A 21,303-nucleotide genomic window follows, 5' to 3' on the forward strand; every position below is an offset into this window, starting at 1 on the left:
TTCACGTGGTTTCTGTTGGGTTAACTCAGTGGTGCTCAAACTGTGGGGCGCGACCCTCTAGTGGGGCGCGGAGGTATTACAGGTGGGGCGCATGGGATGCAGATTCTTAAAAAAACTTTTTATTTTTATTTTTTAAGAATCCTTTATTTTATTGAAGCCCATTTCCGCACACACACCAAAAAACGATGACCAAAAAAATTTTTTTTTTTAAAGAGGACAAAAAAAAAATATTTTTTTTTCGTTGATGAAATAGGACAACAAAAAAGAAGAAAAAAAATGTTTAAGATTTTTTTTTTTTGCCATCTTTTTTTTCGTCCTATTTCGTCAACGGAAAAAAAATGGCAATTTTTTTTATTTTTTTTTGTTCCTCTTTGTATTGTGGCGGAGATAAGCTTCAATAAAAAAAGGACCTCCCAAAAAAAAAACTGAAAAAAAAAAAAATTGAAAAATTTTTTGGGGGGGTCGTCAAAAAAAATGACAAAAAAAAAAATCTAAAACATTTTTTGGGGTCGTCAAAAAAAAATGACAAAAAAAAATCGAAAACATTTTTTTTTTTTTTTTTTGGTCCTCATTTTTCTTTTTTTTTGGTCCTCATTTGTTTTTTTTGTATGTGGCGGGAATGGGCTTAAATGGGCTTCCATATTTATTAATCCCACAGTGGGGGGATTATTTTCTGTATTTTACCCATAATCCTTAGTAATGAAGGAGCTTTGTGCTGCTGTGAAGCTCTGGGGCTTCAGTGCCTTGCTCAAGGACACTTCAACATGAAACTATGGGGAGAAAACAGGGAACCAACCGGCTTCTTTTGTCATCTTTTTTGACAAATATGAGTTGTTTTTTGCACATGTATAACTTTATTTGCATTGTTTTAACAAAGTGATTGCACATGTTATTAGTTGTTGTCAGGAGGAGCAATCTGGTTAACTTGAAAGGGATTTCAATTTTCTTTCATCTATTAATTAAAAAAGCACAGATGGAGGAGTCTCAAAGAGTTGGACCATTTTGTTCCCATGTTGTTGGAACATTTTGCTTCCCCCAAAGTGGGCGTGACAGAAAAAGTTCGAGAACCGCTGCTTTAACTGCAGGGTGCATAACTTCAAGGTTGATTTCACATCAAAGTCAAAACAACGGCGTGTTTCTGCTTATCAGCGAACGTCTTTGGTTTATTCCCAGCGGTGATAGCGAGCGGACCGCCACGTTCTGACCTCTCAGCGCTTTTGGTTTGCACTTGACTCCACTGTGTACTTCCTCCACTGCAGGAATGGGCGGAGGAGCTGTTCAACCTGGCGTCCAACCTCCTGGTCCAGAACATGTCCAGAGAGGACTGCCTGGAGAAAGCGTACGTCATCCGCACTCACAATGCTGCACAAATCACGTGTAAACCCCCCAAAATGAATGTGAAAATATCAAGAAAAAACTATGTAAGTCCTCCCTAGGGGTCAGTCTAGGTATGTACTGTATTCTACATGCACAGGAGGCCACATGGGGAAAGCAAGAGGCATCTTGGGTAAAAAAAAATAAAAAGACATTCAACACAACACTTGTTAACTTACAAAAATGTAGGCAAGGACGTATTTGTAACACGCACAGAACGGCGCAGAGCATTTAATAAAACATCACAAACCCTGCAGCACACACACACACACACACACCTTCACGCACACACCAAGGTGGGCAGCTGCACACACACACGCACACACACCTATACACACACAGGAGGTTGCTTTTCACAGCTCCCACAAGGCAGCCTGGGGGTTTGAGTTTATAAAGGTCATTTCACCTCACATTGATGTGGGGAGAGAAAGCAGACGGGAAGGACGAGGGAGGAGAAATAACACATGTGTACACCCGTGAACCCGCAGCAGAGTGTGTGTGTGTGTGTGTGTGTGTGTGTGTGTGTGTGTGTGTGTGTGCCTTCATTAGACGCCTCTACTCCTGCTGCATTGATGACATAATGACCGATCCTTAGAGAGAGGCCGAGTCGCCGACCCGAGTCTAAATGTCAAAGAGGAGCCTCCGTCCCCTTTTGGCTCTCGGACTCTTTCATAAATCACCCGAGCGCTCGTCAATGGCTCTTTGTCCGGCGGGGCCGCTCTCATCAATCGCCCTCACGCCACCTCTGATCCGGCTCGATAGCTCGAGTCCAACGGCTCGCATTGATCTGATCAGAACACACACACACACACACACACGTGCGTGCTGACCTACGGCTCACAGCTGATTTATGCCGGCGCTTCAGCGACTGAGCGAACCTCCCAAAAAAAAAAATATGAATCTGCTCTTGATGTTTATCAGCAAACAGAAGCCGTTAGCTCGCAGCCCCGCAGGAGTCTAATTGACTTATGAGACAATAAAAGTTTGCCGTCGACCACAAAGTACACGGAGAGATGAACAGCAGCGAGCAGGATGTACAACTGTGTTGCTGCCAGATGATCTTTTGAGATGAATACCGTACGACTGAGGCGAAAAAAATGTCACCTTTGCGTGAAACTTTATGCTTCACGACGGGATTATCAGTCTTTAAGTTTTGCAGTTCATCCCGTTACAAAAGAAAAGCAAGCGGCTTAGCCGGTGAATTAAAAAGTGACCCCTCTTGGCTCTCGGGCGTCACCGAGAAAGCGACGCAGAGGGGAAAGTGAGAAAGACAGAGACAGAAGAAGGGATCTGTTTTCCTGTCCTGATGAATAATGCAGGAAGTTGTAAACTAGATGAGAAACACACCGTTCCTTCCTTTCCTTACATCAGATAGCAACCGTTAGCGACTTCAACTAGCGTCGACTGGCCTTTTCTCTGCCAACCCCCCTCCCGCTTCCCCCCGTTAACCATTACAGTCATCAGTGACTTTGCCCGTGGCACACCAGCCTGCCCTATGAAGTGGACACTGTAATGGATATTAATTATTAGCCAGCAGCCACTTAAAGCCCAGCCTGTAATGACGGCTCCTGTTGCAGCTCAGGCTATTTATAGCCCGTGTGCTGCTGCCGCCGCCGCCGCTGCTGCTGCATGGCTCAACGCAGCCAATGCTAGACTAGCCGAATTAGGGATTAGCCGGATGGAAACCTGCCACGTCAACACGGGGCCCCCGAATATTCACGACGTGCACAGAGGAGCCTGCGGCCCCCGAGCCGCCAGCCGCCACGGCGTCACCGTGAATTGGCACGCTCGCTCGCAGACAGACATGACGAATGTTTACATGTGCACACACACACACACACACACACACACACACACACACACACGCAGAGAGAGCAAATACATTACTCACAAATTGTTGATTTCACGTTGTGTGAGGTGTGTGTGTGTGTGTGTGTGTGCTCTCGTCCCAATGCAGATACACTCGTCTGAAGCTGCAGCTCAACCCTGAGGGCCGAATCCCCGTCAAGAAGTAAGTCCCTCTGACTCATCCTCCTCTTCCTCCTCCTCCTCATCCTCCTCCTCCTTCCAGCCTCTTTTTGATCAATGCATCCAGCGTCCTCTGCCCTTTTTTCTCGTTAATACGAGCACGTCCACGCTCCAGCACACGCGCATATTCTCCCCGTGCATGTGTGCATTTATTAGAATATGTTATACCTCCTGCATTGTGTCGTAGCAACGCTCCCTCATCACTCTTCAGGCTCCGCGGCAGAAACAATCTTCTGGTTTTGTCTACATTTAAAGTGTGTGTGTGTGTGTGTGTGTGTGTGGGATGCCCTTGGAAAACCCCATTTATATATCTCACTAACTTCGGCTCCGACTCTGCCGGAGTGTGAGAATTCCCTTTCATGCATTTCACTTTATCTGGGAGGTTTTTTTTTTGCACGTTGAAAAAAAAAAAAAAATCAGACTCTCTCTCTCTTCCGTCTCCATTAGTCAAGTTGAGCTTTTTCTTTTTTCTCCCAGGCAGGCAACAGTGAACTTGTGCGATAACCTCGCTTTCGGAGCCGCGGAGGAAAACAGTGGGGTGTCAACATAAGGGAGGAGGGGGGAGGAAGAGGAGGGAGGAGGCAGAGAGACACGCTCGCTGCCGTTTAGGGAATTAACCTCCCGGCTGAGAGGACGATGTCAGCTCGACTGATGTCAGCTTGACTCGGCTTCCCTCCCGCTGAGCACAAAGTGCGCGCTCGTGGGTCTGCGCGGGAAATACCTCGGCGTGTAATTAAAAAAAACACACCGTCAGAAAAACAGAAACCCGAAACAGGCCGGCGGGCGTTTCACGGCGGCGAATCTCATTTTATTGTCTGCGTCACGACGGAAATGACGAGATGGTTTTGCACCTTTCTTCTTCTTCTCTCATGTGTCGATGGAAGTGTCTTATCCGGATGTGTCGTGTTGTGTTGTGTCGTGTTGCTACTGGAGGAGATAAGACGTGTGTGGAGGAATAACGGCCGTCTCAGAAATGTGATAACGGCAAAGATAATGGAAATGATACGAAGACGAAGGAGCAATAACAAGAATATGCATTTACGCGCTCACCTCTGCAAACATGTCTGTGGCGATGTCGTTCTTTTATATTAAAAAGTACGTCTGGTGTTGCCATCTGGAGTTTCTATTTACAATAGAAGTACTTCATTAAATTGAGAACACAACTGTACTCTCGACAGCGCTCCGTGTGAATGAAACACAAATCACCAGAAACTACAGCAGGGGAGGAAAAAGAAGAAGGAAAAATGGGGTGAACATAACAAAACATTCATGAATAAAGCATTTATTGCAGGGCTGTTGTATTAGACTGAATTTGTTTGTTTTTTGCATTCTGCATATATTGCGCTTTCATTTTTCATCTTGGCATTTTCTATGTCTCACATTTGTCTTATGATGTAATTTCCCCTGTATTGTCTCCTCTCTCCTCCTCCTTCCCTCTTTGGGAACCGTTCTCATAAGATGTCCTCAGATATAATCCGTTGAAAAGCTGCTGTGAATCCTCCGCTACGACACAGAGCGTCGCGCTTAAGAACGCCGCCGTCTCTCTGTGTGGCGTCTTCCTGCGATCGCTCACGCCGCCATGTTTTCTCTGCCCTCCCTTCTCCCCTCCCCTCCCCTCTGCAGTATCTTCCGGATGTTCTCGGCAGACAGGAAGCGAGTGGAGACGGCGCTGGAAAACTGTAACCTTCCTTCTGTCAGAGTAAGACGCCGGCGTGCCGAGTAGCTCCGCCTCCCCGTGTGTCTCATCTCAGCCTCCGAGCCCCTCTCATCCTCTCCGTCCATCCGTCAAGGCCGTCCTCCCCGCACGCTCTGCTCCTTCTTTATCCGCCTTCGAAAGCGCCGCTCATTTGTTGGCGGCCTTGTTTTCTGGACGTCGGCGTGACTTCCCTCCTCAGAAACTGATTTAGCCTCGGCTGTAATGGAACAAATAGACCCGGTGGGAGCAATAGAGATGACAGAGGCTGTTTTATCTTCACTCCGTTATACCGATATCACTGGGAGAGGAGCTGCCCCGCCACAGACGGGGTGTGTGTGTGTGTGTGTGTGCGTGTGTAGACGGGGAGGGTGGGGGGGCAAACAACACAACAAACAATCTGTGTTTGTTCCAGCAGCAGCAAATGTGCACGCTTACATGTGAAAATGCTGCTCAATGCAGTTCTGTACACGCGCTGCAACACACGCTACAGCGGAGCAGACGCTGTGACGAATGGCTGCAGAATACAAACAGAAGCAACACACACGCACACACACACACACACACACACACACAGAACAAGCTACATGTACGCTAATTAGAACAGGGGGAGCGAGCAGGAGGTAAGAACGCGTTGCCGTATGACGGTCTGGTGGGATTTGCTGTTGTTTCCCGACGCGCAAGTTAATTACAGCTAAACGGTGGTGCTGTTAATCCATCAGACACACACACGCACACACACACACACACACACACACACACAATACACAAGGGAGCTTGCACTGAGGCCTTCAGAATGACTCGTTGAGTTTTTGGCAGGGTTTGACCTCCATCTCCTCCCATCCCCCTCGTCTCTCCCTCTCTCTCTCTCTCTCTCTCTCTCTCTCTCTCTCTCTCTCTCTCTCTCTCTCTCTCTCTCTCTCTCTCTCTCTCTCGCTGGCACGATGCCGTCGCCTGCCGCTGAGCACACCGGGTCTCCATCAGACCCGTTTGGCTCTGACGGCTCTATCGGTGAGGGCCCGGTCACAGTTTTGGCCGTTTTTTTGAAGCTCGGAGCTTTAAAATAAAGGCAGTTTTAGCATTTTCAAGTTGAATATGCTTTTATAATGGCTTCCAGAGGGAGACTTGGCGTTCGGGTCAGCTAGAGAGCGTCCCATTGGATGAACGACAGCATCCAACTTTAGTATCCTGACACTCGAGTCCTCGAAGAAGAAGAATATCGTCTCGCCTCTCGTGTGCAAACCTTTCAGCGTCTACACCCGAGGACAACGTACGCGTAGATTGTGTACTTGTGCGTGACCATGTTGCTGTTTTGTCCGTCTGCAGAACGACTACATCCCCCAGGAGGACTTCACTCCAGAGGTCTACAACATGTTCCTGGCCAACATCTGCCCCCGAACCGAGCTGGACTACATCTTCTCTAACGTGTAAGAACCGGGTTTGAAACTCTTTTTTTGTGGGGGGGAGAGCGGCAGACGCTAAGATGTGTATTTCTATGTGTAACAGAAGGGGAAAAAAGTTCATAAGTAATGTTTTTAAACCTCAAAAGGATGCTTTAATCCTTTGTTTTTGAAGGAAAGTTATTTGGGAAACTCAAAACGACGTGAGAGCGATTAATGCGTCCTCGTTTCTTTCTCTCTCTCCGCCGTCTGTCGCTGGTTTCAGACCCGATGTGAACCGTTAGCGTTCATACGTGTTGTGACGGCCTCCCCGGCGGAGCCCGGCCGCGACGTCGTGCATCTCGCTTTTTAATCTCGGTTAAGTGAAGATGGCTCGAGAGCGGAGAGGAGGATGCGGAGATTACAATTTAGTGCAACGGGCTTCGATGTGAAAAGGCGTTTTAATCAAATCTCATAATTTACTCAACAGAAGATTTAATCCTCGGCTCCTTCGCGCTGCTGTCGCTCTCCCTCTTCCAGATCTGCTGCTTTAATTACACCCCCTCCCCTCCCCCGCTCATCATCTTCTCCTCCTTATATTTTCTGGTATTTTGCGCATCAAAACTCCTCTTCCTCTTCCTCTTCCTCCCCGGCAGCGGGGCGAAGAGTCGCCCTTACCTCAGCGTGGAGCAGATGACGGAGTTCATCAACAACAAGCAGCGGGACCCTCGGCTCAACGAGATCCTCTACCCGCCCCTGAAGGCCGAGCAGGTCCAGCTGCTGGTGGACAAATACGAACCCAACGCGGCGCTGGCGCAGAGAGGTCGGTGGCTCCAGAACACACACACACACATGCGTGTAACGGTATCCAGAGGTTGTGTCTCAACACACCAAACACGTGAACACGTTTGGCACCGATGTGCACGACCTCGTCCGACCCCGGAGTCCGGTCCCCACCGAGCCCCTCAGACGGCGAGGGGACGCAGCGGGGCGCCGAGGAACGGAATGTTAGAAGTCTGCAAATAACACACACACACACACACACACACACAAACACACACACACACACACACACACCAAAATGTTTAAACCACTTCAAACGCCGTCAAGCTTACCAGAAGGTTTTCCTGCCATGAGAAGAGGATCGTATGAGCAGAATCCCTGAGTGGAAAGAGAGGAAGAGAGAGTGAGATTATAATAATAAAGATACGATTGATTTGTATAGCGCTTTAAAAACTACACAAAGGCTTCTCACACGGTGAAAACACAAAGAATTAAAGCAATAACAATACAAACAAGGCGGAGAGATGACTTAATGGTGGTAAGAAACCAAAATATGCATAACTATCACATGGAAATAGGAGAGGGAGAGAGAGAGAGAGAGAGGAAGTAGGGAAGAGAGAGAGAGACGGGGAGAGAAGAGATAGAGAGAGAAGGAGGGAGGGAGAAGAGAGAAATGAGGGCGAGGGAGAGGGGAGAGAGACGAGAGAGAAGGAGGGAGAGAGAGGGAGAAAGAAGAGGAAGGGAGGAGAGAGAGACGAGGGAGGGAGATGAGAGAGAGGGCGACAGAGAGAGAGAGAGAGAGAGAGAGAGAGAGAGAGAGAGTGAGAGGGGAGGAGGCAGAGAGAGAAAAAGAGTGAAAAAGAGAGCGAAAGGAAGAGAAAAGAGAGATGTTGAGAGAGAAAGAGAGAGAGGGTGACAGAAAAAGCGAGAGAGAGGGTGACAGAGAGGAAGGAAGTGAGAGAGAGAGAGAGAGAGAGAGAGAGAGAGAGAGAGCTGGTGTGTGTTTTTGCTTCAGCAGAACTTGAAGCAGAGAGTAAGTGACGATGGAGAGCAGCAGAGGACTGAAGCGTCTCCGCCGTGTGAACTCGTCTTCGTCCTCCTCTTCCTCTTCACTCCGGTTTCGTTCTGCCTGAACTCACAGCTCTTAATGTGCTTCTTCAACAGTCAGAGGAGGAGTAAAAAAAAGAAAAGACGCTACAGCCACTTAGCTTAGCTTAGCTTAGCATGAAGACTGGAAACAGGCGGAAACGGCGAGCCTCGCTCTGTCCAGCGCTAACGACACGTCTCACCTCTAAAGTCCTCTATCACCAACGCGTTGTCGCTCTTTCTTGGTTCTCAAATGTTCATCAAAACGATGAGGAGGCGCGTACGGATGCACACGTTGCAGCGTCCATGAATAACAGAATAATTGAAGGCGATGCGACGCTCCTGGAGGAACATCCCACTCCAGATAACGGGCCGAGTGCCGCGTTCAGACGAGAGAGATGTCTGCTGGGACCTGAAGTGTGACCACGGCCTGTTGATCCTGAATAAAACCCGAATATAAGATCCAATATCTAACAACTCTTTGTGTGTTTGATTAGTTTATTCCTCCTGCAGCTGGAGCCACACCCCCTCGCCTTAAAGATCAGATCAGTGTGCACAAAGACGTATCGATCACATGATGTACGCGTCCAGCAGATTAATACCACGCGCGAGCGTAAACGGCGTCGCGGTCTGATGTGCGGAGCGCTGCTCCTCCGTTATCTCCGCCAGCGAGATCACGGGATCGTTATTCATCCGCTGCTGCAGATGTGAAGCTAATAAACAGTTTGAAAATATTTTCAGAGAGCAAAGAAAATAATAATCTGGAGGCTATTATTAGACCGAGTTTCTGCTTTCAAATGAAAAAAAAGTGCTAATCGCTGGCGCCAGAAGAGGCTGTTTATCTAAAGAGCCGTTCAGCGCAGCATTATTATGCCCGTCACATTTGCACATTTTGTGATTACAGAGGAACTAACTTGACCTGAACTGACTCCAGCGCTTTAATGCTCCCTCTTTTACCTATTTATTTATACACATATGTATAAAGTGGGATAAAATTCATCACGGGTGCCTGAATCAGATCAAATGATGTGTTTTTATTGTCCCTGAAACGCCGGCGTGTTTGCCTGTGATCGGGTTCAGCTCGTCCCCGGCGCTCTGGACTCGTGCCCTTCTCTGTCCCGGTGACAGATTTCCCCGTGTGAAGTATTTATCTAGCCGGAGGAAGTGCAGCCATCTGCTCGGGCCGAGGGCTCCAGAGCTCCACATGCTACCATCGCAGCAAAAAAACAAAAAAACAACCCCACTCACTCTCTCAAGGACACTCGGGCTTATAGAAACGCACCTTGTGCAGTCTGAACATGTGCCTGCAGATTGCAGAGATATCGGGGGTCCCTTTTTTTTCCTCCTCTTTCAAAATAGCCGTGTGATCCAGGACGAGGAATTGGAAGCTCGCTCTCGTCTTCATCCTCGCCTTTCCAGCTTTGATTCGTGTGAATATTAAACATCTTCCATTCATCTCCTCCGGCGCTGCGACGTCGTCGCTCGGTGCTTTAGTCTTCTGCGCGCTCAAACGTTCCTTCATTGTTTGAATGCAGATGAAAATGCTCAAAGGCGCTCAAAGGGATGAGGGCTTATCCTAATATTCATCTTCTCCGGTTGGAGAGAGGAGGCGCTTTGTGTCTTACAGCTCGTCATGAAACAATAGGCGGGATTTAGAAGATTAATATAGCAGCAAACAGCGACTTATGGATGAACAAACACACTATCAGACTGTCTCGACCTGAGCAGAGACTTGCTCTGCTCTGCTTGTGATTTTAGTGCATGTAAGTACACCTCATATCAATGATTATGACTTGTCATCATGCAACAAAATGCCGTTTTAGTTCATTTTCTATACAAGAAAATCTGAACTTTGCATCAGGAGGAATGCAAACTGCAGCAACAGAGCAATTCTCAGATAACACGGCAACTTTGAATATGTTTGAGCACCAATCATCACCGATAAAACACTCCGTCTGTTAGTTGCAGCTTGATACGGGACGCCTGAAGTCTTGTTTCACCTCATATTTTCCTGCAACCGGACGTCAGATATCCAGGAGCAGGCTGGGTAGCGGAGAAGCTTTCGGACCTAGCTGGATTAGCTTAGCTTCCATCTCGACTCTGTCCATCTGGGGCACTTCATCCATTCCCCTCCTCCTCCTCCTCCTCTGGTGTTGATGCATGTAGTTTGTCACAAGTGCTCCTGTGACACTGATAAAGACAAACGTAGCGACAGGAATAGCAGCTTCGGGACTCAAATGCACGGCCGAGACGTCGCAATCTTGACACAGCTGTCAATCACAGTCAGCCCGCCCTAAAGCGTCCTCTGCTTCTTTATGGTCTGTTTTACTCTGAATGGAGCATCATTTAGTAAATGAACATCACGCTGTAATGTGTGAATAAATCAAGAGAGAAGTAGAGTCATTTTCTCGTACACTTCTTTACAATCAGACTACAATCAGACTTCAACTGGAGGAGTCGCCCCCTGCTGGTCAGCAGAGAGAATGCAAGTTTTTGAGACACTTCCTCATTGGCTTAGTCGACAAAAAAGGGCAGAAAACCTACAAATAAAACAGGAATCAAGCTACCAACTGCTGATCAGTTAAGCCAAAAAAGCAAATAAGACATTTAGAATATTTCCACGTTACAGTTTCGTCCCAGCTCAGCCTCTATTTTCTTTACATGTAACCTTTCATCCTCGCGTCCTTTGAGATCGCTCCTCGCCTTTCGGTCGACCTGCAGGTCCTCACTCGAGCGCCACTCTAGTCCCGGCTATGTTAACACCTATTTCCTCTTATTGACCGAGACAAATGTCTTGGGGACTTTAGAGGGAACTCTGTGTGAGCGCCGCCGGGTACAGAGGTTAAGCCTCCGCCCGGTCGAATGGAAGTTGCGACGCCGGGCCTCGCGTGTCACAGTCGGCGCTGTTAATTAGTCCGGCGACTCTGCAGAGGGCGGGCACCGCATTAATTAACATAAAATGGCCGCAGGGACACCGCTGCGCCCGCCGAGCTCGCATCACTTAGCATATTTAGCACGCCTTGGAGTGTTGGCGTGTGGGCGGAGGAATGTTTTTGCTGCATGTTCTGTCCTGAGATCGATGTAATCCAACGCAGGTGTGTGTGCGTGTGTGTGTGTGACGTGTATGGAAATGCGTATGGAAATGTTGTGTCTTGTCTCCGGATGACTGGAGCTCTTCTCCCGCTGCTCATCACTTATTAATTCAGGCGTCAGCCGCGTTTCTCCAAGACGTGAGCTCAGTGAAGACAGCGGCGTAAAAAAATAAATAAAACAAAGGCGAGCGCTTAACTCGATGTGACCTTGACGAAGCATCAAAACAAGAAAAAAATAACGACGTCAAGGGCAGTTTGGCTTTTTTTTTCTCCAGATCCCTGAACTTCCTGTCTGACCGTGTTAAGAGCAGAACGCTGGTGGAGCCTGAAATGAGGAAAAGTTGTACTACCTCTGAAAACAGGAGCTGTTTTATGCATTTATCCAGACGTTAATATTTCTAATGGAGGCTAATAACTGAGAGTACGCTCCGGCAGCAAAGTGTAAGAAGCTGAAACACTGCGGTACGGGCTTTAAGGATTAACCACGGAGGCTTTCGGCAAACAGCGAATTAGGGTTCCGGCTAAATTAAACCACTAATGTAATCTCAATATTAATTAGTGATTATGAACATTATTGTAATGTAACCTTGAAAAACGTTTGAACACACGCCGTCTTCCGACAGTTAATTTGAATTAAACCTGCAGCAAAACGTGTACACACAAAAATACTTTATTTTTTTCATGTTTTTTTTATTTCAAACATTGCAAAGTGAGGATTCTGTCAATGAAAACATATTTTTTGTTCCATATGCCGTGCACCATGTGTTGGTTGTATAGAGTAAAGGATGAATATATGACTGATAGCACGAAAAGATCAAAACTAACAACGTGTTAGTGTGTCTGTCCATACATGTACGACTCCCAAAGCCTCCATGCATTCCTACAGAAGCTGTAAATATTTATTAAACAGCTCCCGAACATCATGTGTTTCATTTTTAAAGAAGTGGTTTTTAAAAACAGCGCAGGGCATCTGAAGTTTTTAGAAAACTTTATTCACAATACTAGAATAATTGTGCATTTATTTGGGATTATTTTGCAGCCGTGGATTCACACTTTCTGATGTATTAGTGAGTATTTAAGCAGTATTCAGTGCTGGAGAATGCTCGTTATGAAACAAACCAGAGTTACTTTTCGTCTTTTCGTCGGGATTCATCCTCAATAAGAAGCACAAAGAACATCGTGAGACTTTAACCCCTTAGTTCCAGGAGTTGGAAGGTGTTTTTATGTGCCGAGAGTCTGTAGGACTCAGCGTGTGATGTGTTCTGTTCCTGCAGGTCAGATCTCGGTCGAAGGCTTCGCCAAGTACCTGAACGGGGAGGAGAACAGCATCATGCCGCCCGAGAAGCTGGACCAGAGCGAAGACATGACCCTTCCTCTCTCCAACTATTTCATCAACTCCTCGCACAACACATACCTCACAGGTACACACACACACACACACATCACACACACTCGACTCCATCTCCACTGACTGATTGCACTTGTGCATGATTTATTCCTCCACACATGGACGGCTCACTCGTTCATTTCGAAAATATCATTTCGGGTCGCTTAAGTGAATACCAACCCGACTCCATAGCTCGCAGGTCAGTCAATCAAACGCGCCCGTGCACATCAGGCCCGTTCCTTGTGTTACCTTCCCCCAGAGGTTATCCAATCAAGTCATGCCGTGATACTCGATTCATTGATATTCATGAGTTAAATATTTCTTTGGACTTGGTAGTCACAGTAACTGAGCTGCCGGGCGCCGCGCGGGCACGGCAGGCTTTTGTGCGGAGGCCATTTTCTCCTCAATGGATATTAGAATTCATCTATTCAAATCTATTCTAAGGGGAACTGGAGAGCATTGAATCTTTCAAGTGGATCAAATTTCTACAGCACAGGGGGGAAAAATGGAATTTTGTTGTAATAGGACCAACTCGCGACCTGCGAAATGAAGAAATGAAGAAAAACAAACAACGGGCCCTGGGTTCCCTTCTCACAAACAAACCGTTTCTCATCATGTATTTCTGATAGTGACATTTTAAATATTATTATCGGTACGGCGCCGCTGAATGCATTCGTGCCCCTTCGCGGTGTTTGTGTCAAACGCTATAATAAATATCCACACAGGGGAAAACTAGACTCCACGGCAGCTCGAGACGTGACCTCGCTCGGTAAAGAAAGTGTTTCGGTCGAGGACGTCTTCGTCACGGTTTGGGGTTTTTCTGGGTTCCCGTTTTATGAGTAGTTTAGTTTGTCCTGTGTGTCTCCGCACTTCCTGCCCCTGTATGCCTTGTGACTGTTTGTGCGTGTGTGTGTGTGTGTCTTCTGATTGTTGTCACCTGTGCAGCCTCATTGTTTCCACCTGTGTCTCGTTACCTTCCCCTTGCAGTTAATCCCTACTGTGCCCTTGTCGAGTTGTACTGTGTGTGTGTGTGTGTGTGTGTGTGTGTGTGTGTGTGTGTGTGTGTGTGTGTGTGTGTGTGTGTGTGTCCACACGACACCTTCTAGACAATGTCCTCCTGGGGCCTGGATTACAAGTATGTGTGTGTGTCCCCACGCGACACCTGCTAGACAAAGGTCCTCACGGGGCCCTCATTACAAGTATGTGTGTGTGTGTTTTGTTCTGTCTGAATCCTGTTTTGTTTTTTTAAATCCTGCCTTTCCTGGAAAGAATAAAGTTACTTTCTTCCACCACACATCTGCATTTGAGTCCTCTCTGCGAGCCTAACAGTCTAACAACAGTCTAACAACAGAACAAAGAGAGAGAGAGAAAGACAGAGAGTGGGAGAGGAAACATTTAGAAAAGAATGGCGGGAAGACGCCAACCGAAGCGAGAACACCGACCCGTCTCTCGCGTTCGACGCCGCTGATGTGAAGAGATAATTGCTTCGCTAATGGTGAAAGGGTGCTGATGAGATTCTCCTGCTTCAGATGACGCCGGTCGTATTGTTTCTACCGCATCGTGCTGGCGGGTGATGCGGTTAATGAGCTCTTTAAAGGTGTGTGTGTGTGTGTGTGTGTGTGTGTGTGTGTGGAAGGGACATGCATGGAATCAATAGAACATTTACCTGAAGTGTTGTGTCTAATGTGTGTTTTTGTTCCTCGTCTGCAGCCGGCCAGCTGGCGGGGAACTCGTCGGTGGAGATGTACAAGCAGGTCCTCCTGTCCGGCTGCCGCTGCATCGAGCTGGACTGCTGGAAGGGTCGCACCACAGAAGAAGAGCCGGTCATCACTCACGGCTTCACCATGACGACGGAAATCTCTTTCAAGGTAACGCCAAAAAAAAAAAGGAGAGCGGAGGGATTTACGCAGTTTTAATAATCGCACTAGGGGCTTCTGGGTAAACGGACCTCATGGACGGTGAGCCACTCATGCGTTTAGGACTCGATTTGTACTTTCAGTTTGTAGTTCAGACATATTTGAGTTGAAATGGGTTTTGCATCTTGATTTCCAGTTGATTTCATTTTTAAAGTCTTTGAGGTCACATGTAAGCGTGTTGGCAGCCACATAATGTGAACTTCTACATCTTTCCAACCTAAATGCAAATACTTGTTTCAGGCTGAAAAAGAAAAGAAAATCCAAAGAACAAGGTCCAGTGTATTAGATGCATATGTCTCTCGCTGGCAGATGATTAGCTTTACGTATTTATGTTGTAATCCCATTTTATTTGTTTGACGCCGTAACAGCGACTGCAGTTTAATACTCCAGCAAACGCTCCTCGAGAAGCTGCTTTCATGCCGTAAATGCCAAAAAACAAACAGATAAATCTGTTCACAGGACAGCCAAACAATCTCACGTTGTTTTAATGAAAGGAAGTCGTCCTTTAATAGTTGATTTCATGCCAGAAACCCTCACGGCACGGCAGAGTGAAGCCCGTCACCTGCAGCTCTCTGTGGACGCTCCTCATCATCATCCCTCTTCGATCGCTCCGGTGCCAAACAGAAAAACAATATTATCTGTGACCAAAGGTGGTCAAATAAACCGAAACTTATTGGTGAGCCGCGGGCCCGCAGTGTCAGTCTGCCTGCCTGTGATGGATCATTAAATAACTACATATTAGCAGAGCAGTTTTACCTCCTAAAAGCAGCATAAAGAATGATTTCATAACCTCAATAACTTCGGGGCTCACTTTTCTTTCCGTGTCAGTTTCGAGCCGATTTCATCCGACAGACAAAAATGAAAAAAATGCTGAAAAATGAAACGCGTTGATGCCTTTTTTTATTTATTTTTGGCGTTCAGCACCCACCGCTGTGACAAACACAAGACGTTTGGTGTTGCTCGTCGCTCTTTATCGTGAAGCAGCGGACGCAGGAAATGTCCAGTAACTGTAATCCAGAGAGCAAAGTGTCAGCCGTGAAGAGATAACCTAGCATAGATTACATGTAAAAGCATCTGTGAATGTAATTGTAGGGATTTATACATTTTACTGCGTCATAAACGCTCGCCAGAACCAGTAGGATTAAGACCTAAATATGTAAGCACAGACAGAAAAGCAGACGCTGAAGATGAAAGTCGGTACGGAGGGAGAAGCAGCGCTGGATACGAAGTGGGATGAAACAAAAACAAAAAAAGAAAAGTGGGTCATGTTTTCAACAGATGGCAAATAGTAAAGGACGGGGGGGGGGATGGCCCTAAAACGAAGAGCCGAGGGGCGCTTCATTGAAGTCTCAGGAGATGAGAAGACAAAGAGAGGAGAGAGAAGCGTCGCTAGCAGGAGGATGGTGTGAAAATGTGAGAGCAGAAGAAGGTGTGAGGAAGAAAAAAAGAGAGAGAAGCGAGGCGGGAGGATTGATTGATGGGACGAAACGGAGTTCTAATGAGAGCCGCAGAAGACGAAGCAGACGCTTAATGGAATTAGCCTCAGCGAGTGAGAAGAAGAAGAAGAAGAAGAAGAAGAAGAAGAAGAAGAAGAAGAAGAAGAAGAAGAAGAAGGGGGGGTTGGAGGGAAGAGAGAGCTCCAGATGGAGAGAGGGCTGAGTCACAGACGAGGACTGAACTGTCGACGCCGTTAACTGACTCAGACTGTCGGCGGCGCTCTGAAAAAAAAAGCCCGGTTATCAGATGCCGAGTTGTGGAGCGGTGACTCCTCACTCGGCGGCTCGGCTCCCGTTTCCACAAAATCTTTTTTTAAATTAGTTCTTTTCCTCTGTTTTGTTGACACGTTTGACTGACATTTAACTGCATTTTCCTCTCTTCTCCACATCGAATCAGCACATACATTGACGCTCGTTGATGTTAATGCACATCACGTTACTCAAGCAGTAGCAACCCTCTGCCCTCAGGAGTGTGTGTGTGTGTGTGTTTGTGTTTATTTAACATAATTCATAGATGCATTATGAGCAATTCTTCCTTTCTGTTTGTGTTTGCTAGGAGGTGATCGAGGCCATAGCAGAGTGCGCCTTCAAGACCTCCCCCTTCCCCATCATCCTGTCCTTTGAGAACCACGTGGACTCGTGAGTTGGCAGAGTAAACAGGACGAGCGTCGACCTTATTGATCGCCTGTCATTGGATGTGAGGGAGGGGAGGAAGGGGGGGTCAGCATCGATACGGCCATTTTGTCTTCATCGGCTGTGGGGGACATGTTTTTCAGAGGAGAGATTCTTCTTGGGAAGAAGAATAGTGTGTTTTTTTTGTTACTGTTGTTATTCAGTAGACAAACCGTGATGTGTGTGTGTGTGTCTGTGTGCGTCTTCTTGTTGTCTGTGATGACTCCTAGACCGAAGCAGCAGGCTAAGATGGCAGAGTACTGCCGGTCAATATTCGGAGACGCGCTGCTGACTGAACCTCTGGAGAAATATTCTGTGAGTACATAAGATGCTCCAACACGCATCCGCTCACACATACATTCACACACTCTCTCTCTCTCTCTCTCTCTCTCTCTCTCTCTCTCTCTCTCTCTCTCTCTCTCTCTCTCTTTCTCTCTGTCTCTCTCTCTGTCTCTCTCTCTCTCTCCTTCCCTCCCTCTCTAACACAAACACACGGACGCATGCGACACGGCCAGCAGCAGCAGCAGCAGCGAGGGACTCACCGGATATTATCACACAGATGAGTGCACCGAGAGACGTGTCCTTGAACGCTGCAGGCCGGCTATGCGACACACAAACAACACACTCACACACACACACGCACACACACACACACACACGCGTGTGTGAATTCAGGACCCACACCCATTCATACATCCATTCATTTGCTCAGACGGCGGCGCGTCGACACGGCCTCCAGCTCCTGAAGCGGCGCTGCCGTCTTTCTTCTTTCTGTCACTGCTGGCACGCTACAAGTTGCCCCCTGGACTTTACCTCCCTCTCTCTCTCTCTTTGTCTCTCTCTCTCTCTCTGTCATCTTCACACACACACACACACACGCACACACACACACACACACACACCTGTGGCTATTTACCCCGCAGTCTTTTTTTTCTTTATCCCCTCTGCACCCACCTCTCCGTCGTCTCCGGAGAGGCTGCGAAAAACGACAGCGGCGTTGAGCGCCCTGATCTTAAACCCGTGCTTTCTTTTTATTTTTTAATTATTTTTTTTACTTGGCAGCCGTCTATCTGTCTCTCTCCTCTGTTGCCATGGCGACCAGTCAAAAGCTTGCTTTGCCTCTTTGTGGCCAAACTCTTTTTTCCTTCTTCTTCTTCCTCCCTTCCCACGGGCGTCTTTGTGTGTGTAATGACGCAGGCACTTTGTTACGTGAGGCAAATCCTAGACACTTGTCGCACACAAAAAAAAACTCACACTCTGGGGAACACGCATCAAAAACACGGCACATGGACAGGCCGGCACACGCGTGTGCTTCTCCCTCCACCCCTCCCCTTCTCCCCGGCCTGCATGTCGTTCACCAGGGATCCCTCGCCCCTGTTGATACGACACTACGGAGCAGCTTAAGTTCCCAGCAGCCTTCATGACTGGATTTGACATTGAAGTATTATCCAGGGGGAGGAAGTCTTTTTCAAAATGGAGTGAGGAAGGAAGGAGACAGATATGAGGAGACAAGGGAGTTAGGGAAGGAGAAAGGAAGTGCAATGACACCCGCTCCCCTCTGGCAGCGTATCGGACGGGACTTCGGCTCCGTTTGGTTTGGAAAGAGACGACTACGCCGGTTTGGGGTTTAGCCGAAGGTGAGAATAAAGAGGATTACAGCTTCATGAGAGATTCAAGCTCCTCCCCCTCCTCCTCCCTCCTCCATGTCTCTGCTCGCCATCAAACCATCAGTCGTGGAGAAACAGGAGAGACAGGAGTTTGTTTTTTGTTTTTTCAATTAAACTGAGAACAGTCTGCTCTCCTCCCTCCTCCCACCAAAAAAATAATGAGCCAAAATAACCTAAAAATGTGATTCCCCGTGAACATGTTTTCTTGTTTGTCTTACGGCTCCCATCAACTGAATTCATTACGCTGATGGAAGCTGCATTTTGCCAAAACAGATTCATTAGAACTGCGAGGGGAAAAAAAAGATGAAATATGTTCAGAAATGAAGATATTTTTCTTGCAGTTTGTTCAGTTCTGTTGAGGCTTAAGTTTTAAGCTGCAGACTCCGTCGCAGACGTTCGCACGTAGCGCTGAGCATGTAGCATCCCTCACAGTCTCAACAAGAAGATTAACAGGCAACGCTTACACAAAATGTGTGTCTCCATTTGTACTCGTCGGGTTGTCGAATAACAGCAAAAGTTAATTGCCATGTTTAATCACTATTTAGGTAAATTCATCTCTAGTTGTGCCCACGTTCCCTCAGGCGGCGCAATTAAACTCCTGTTTCTAGGATGATTAAAAAGTACAACTCATCAACTCAGAAATGATGTGTTTACTTGTTTTTTTTTCGTCCCTTTGAGTTGCTAGATTTACAAGCTGTTGCATTGTTGCTCCGGGCGATCCTTTAATACTGAGCCCCGTCTCCCAAATGGAAAAAAAAAAGCCTCTCCCTTCTTTTTTGATATGTAAATGACCTCTACAATGGATCGCGACCTCATCGCCTGCTGGAGGCTTTAAATGAGCTTTACTGGCAAAACCTCATCGAAAAAGTTCTGTTTTTATGCAGAAAATGTACAACTAGTATCAAAAGTAGAAGTCGTTTAACAGCAGAAAATGACTTCTGTGAGGGTTTTATCCTTAAATATGTTATTATTGAATTTTGTATCACTTCCCAGCAGCTGCAGCGGGAAAAAAATAATGTGTAGAGATGAACGCTCGGCATCAGTGTTAAAAAACTGGAGAAGTAAAGAAACAAATAAAGTTTTGTTTGTAGCTGATAAGTTGTCAACTGTGTTGGCTGTGAACTGTGTGTGTGTGTGTGTGTGTGCGACATCACATAATGCATTATTAATACCTCTAAACACCGAGATCCAAAAGCAGTGTTCCCCATAAATAAATCAGAGATCCTCCTACTTCCAGCTCCCTTGAGAGGGCGAATGTTTGGGTTTAACTCTCCTCCCTCCATCCCTCCATCCCTCCATCTCCCCTCAAGGAAGCACATTTTAGTGTTGGAAGTGTAAACTTTTCAGCCGTTACATCAACACATCCTGTAGAGCCGATCCTCTCGCCGTCACTAACGAGCTCTGGAGATCTTCCTCCGTTCATTTGGAGCAGAATGACATTTTTTTTCCGCGTTGGGGAACGACTCATTCCAGTCGACAACCCGCAGTACTTTCTTCCTGTAATTTGCTCATTTGTCTCCAAACACACACACACACACACTCACACGAGCGTCCTCTGTCTTTGACCTCATTATAAGTTGTGTGTATCTTCCTCCTCCCATCAGCTGGAGTCCGGCGTGCCCCTGCCGAGCCCGCTGGAGCTGATGGGGAAGATCCTGGTGAAGAACAAGAAGAAACACCACAAGACGGACGGCAGCGCCAAGAAGAAGCTGTCGGAGCAGGTTTCCAACACCTACAGCGACTCCTCCAGCGTGTGCGAGCCCTCGTCCCCCAGCGCAGGTACACAAACACAAACACAAACACACACATAAACACACAAGCAGAGCTGTTTCAGATGGGGGGGAAAAAAAAAACAGCCTGACCATCTGGGTCCATCTGTAAAAACGCACCGGCGCCTCTCATCCCGTCCAGAAACTGAATCACCGGAGCGAAGCGGCGCTGTTGTTTATCATTTTCATGGCCCTCTCCATCACTCGCCGGCGTTGTTGGCTGCTGCCGGGCCGCCGGGCGCCTTAAACACTCGCAGCGTCCGGTGGAGTTCATGATCACTATAACTGTCCGCTGAACTTTTTACACATCGCAATTTATGGAGGTGGGGGGGGGGTTATATATTTTGGCAGCTGCTCTCTGGTTTCAGTTCCCCCTCATCGCTCATGGCTGCATTCTTGTGCATGCTACACTTCATGTGTGTGTCCTTTCAGTGTGTGTGTGCATGCTTCGTCTTCTTCTGTTTTTATATTTCTATCCATCGATTCGTGTTTGCACATCAAGGGTATCACGCAGTTGTAAATTATTTCCATCATCGACCTTTTAGTTGTTTTTCGAGCGGCTCCAGCGTCACACTGCCCCCTGGTGGGAGGAAGCGAGCAGCACAGGTGTTGCTTTTTCAACCCTTTATAATCAACCGGTGTGCCGTTTGTCGTCGGTGGAGTAGGTTTTGGTTCTAGATGAACACGCATTCATTCATTGTGTCTCGCACAACAAAGACGGCCTAAATGTCTGTTATTAATGCACCAAACCTGAGAGTTCATATTTATTTACACAGCTTAAAAGTCATATTCATGTGAGATAATTCAGAGTGAAGGACAACCCACAAAGCTTTTCAAGGCAACCTCTTCTCCTCTACTCTCGTCTAAATTGTGCCGGCTGGATAATAAAAGGTCGTTTTAGTGGAAATTAATAAAAGAAACAGGATTTAGAAAAGTGTGGAAGAATATTCGCTCGTTCCTT

General features: G+C 47.1%; 1 protein-coding gene across 3 annotated transcripts in view; it reads left to right on the top strand.

Moving 5' to 3' along the window:
• Positions 1-21,303, top strand: part of plcb1l (phospholipase C beta 1-like) — a 107,612-nt gene that overhangs the window by 58,954 nt on the left and 27,355 nt on the right. For all 3 annotated transcript variants that reach the window (XM_068576717.1, XM_068576716.1, XM_068576718.1), the window contains exons 5-14: positions 1,260-1,339; positions 3,332-3,385; positions 5,026-5,101; positions 6,422-6,522; positions 7,131-7,297; positions 12,710-12,856; positions 14,533-14,690; positions 16,791-16,873; positions 17,137-17,221; positions 20,178-20,352. In XM_068576717.1, coding sequence (XP_068432818.1) covers positions 1,260-1,339; positions 3,332-3,385; positions 5,026-5,101; positions 6,422-6,522; positions 7,131-7,297; positions 12,710-12,856; positions 14,533-14,690; positions 16,791-16,873; positions 17,137-17,221; positions 20,178-20,352 — 1,126 coding nt within the window. The remainder of the gene's footprint in view (positions 1-1,259; positions 1,340-3,331; positions 3,386-5,025; positions 5,102-6,421; positions 6,523-7,130; positions 7,298-12,709; positions 12,857-14,532; positions 14,691-16,790; positions 16,874-17,136; positions 17,222-20,177; positions 20,353-21,303) is intronic.

The sequence above is a fragment of the Clinocottus analis genome, unplaced genomic scaffold (genome assembly GCF_023055335.1).
Source record: "Clinocottus analis isolate CAN_PGR_092001 unplaced genomic scaffold, fCliAna1.0.p SCAF_15, whole genome shotgun sequence".
Taxonomy (NCBI): Eukaryota; Metazoa; Chordata; class Actinopteri; order Perciformes; family Cottidae; genus Clinocottus; species Clinocottus analis.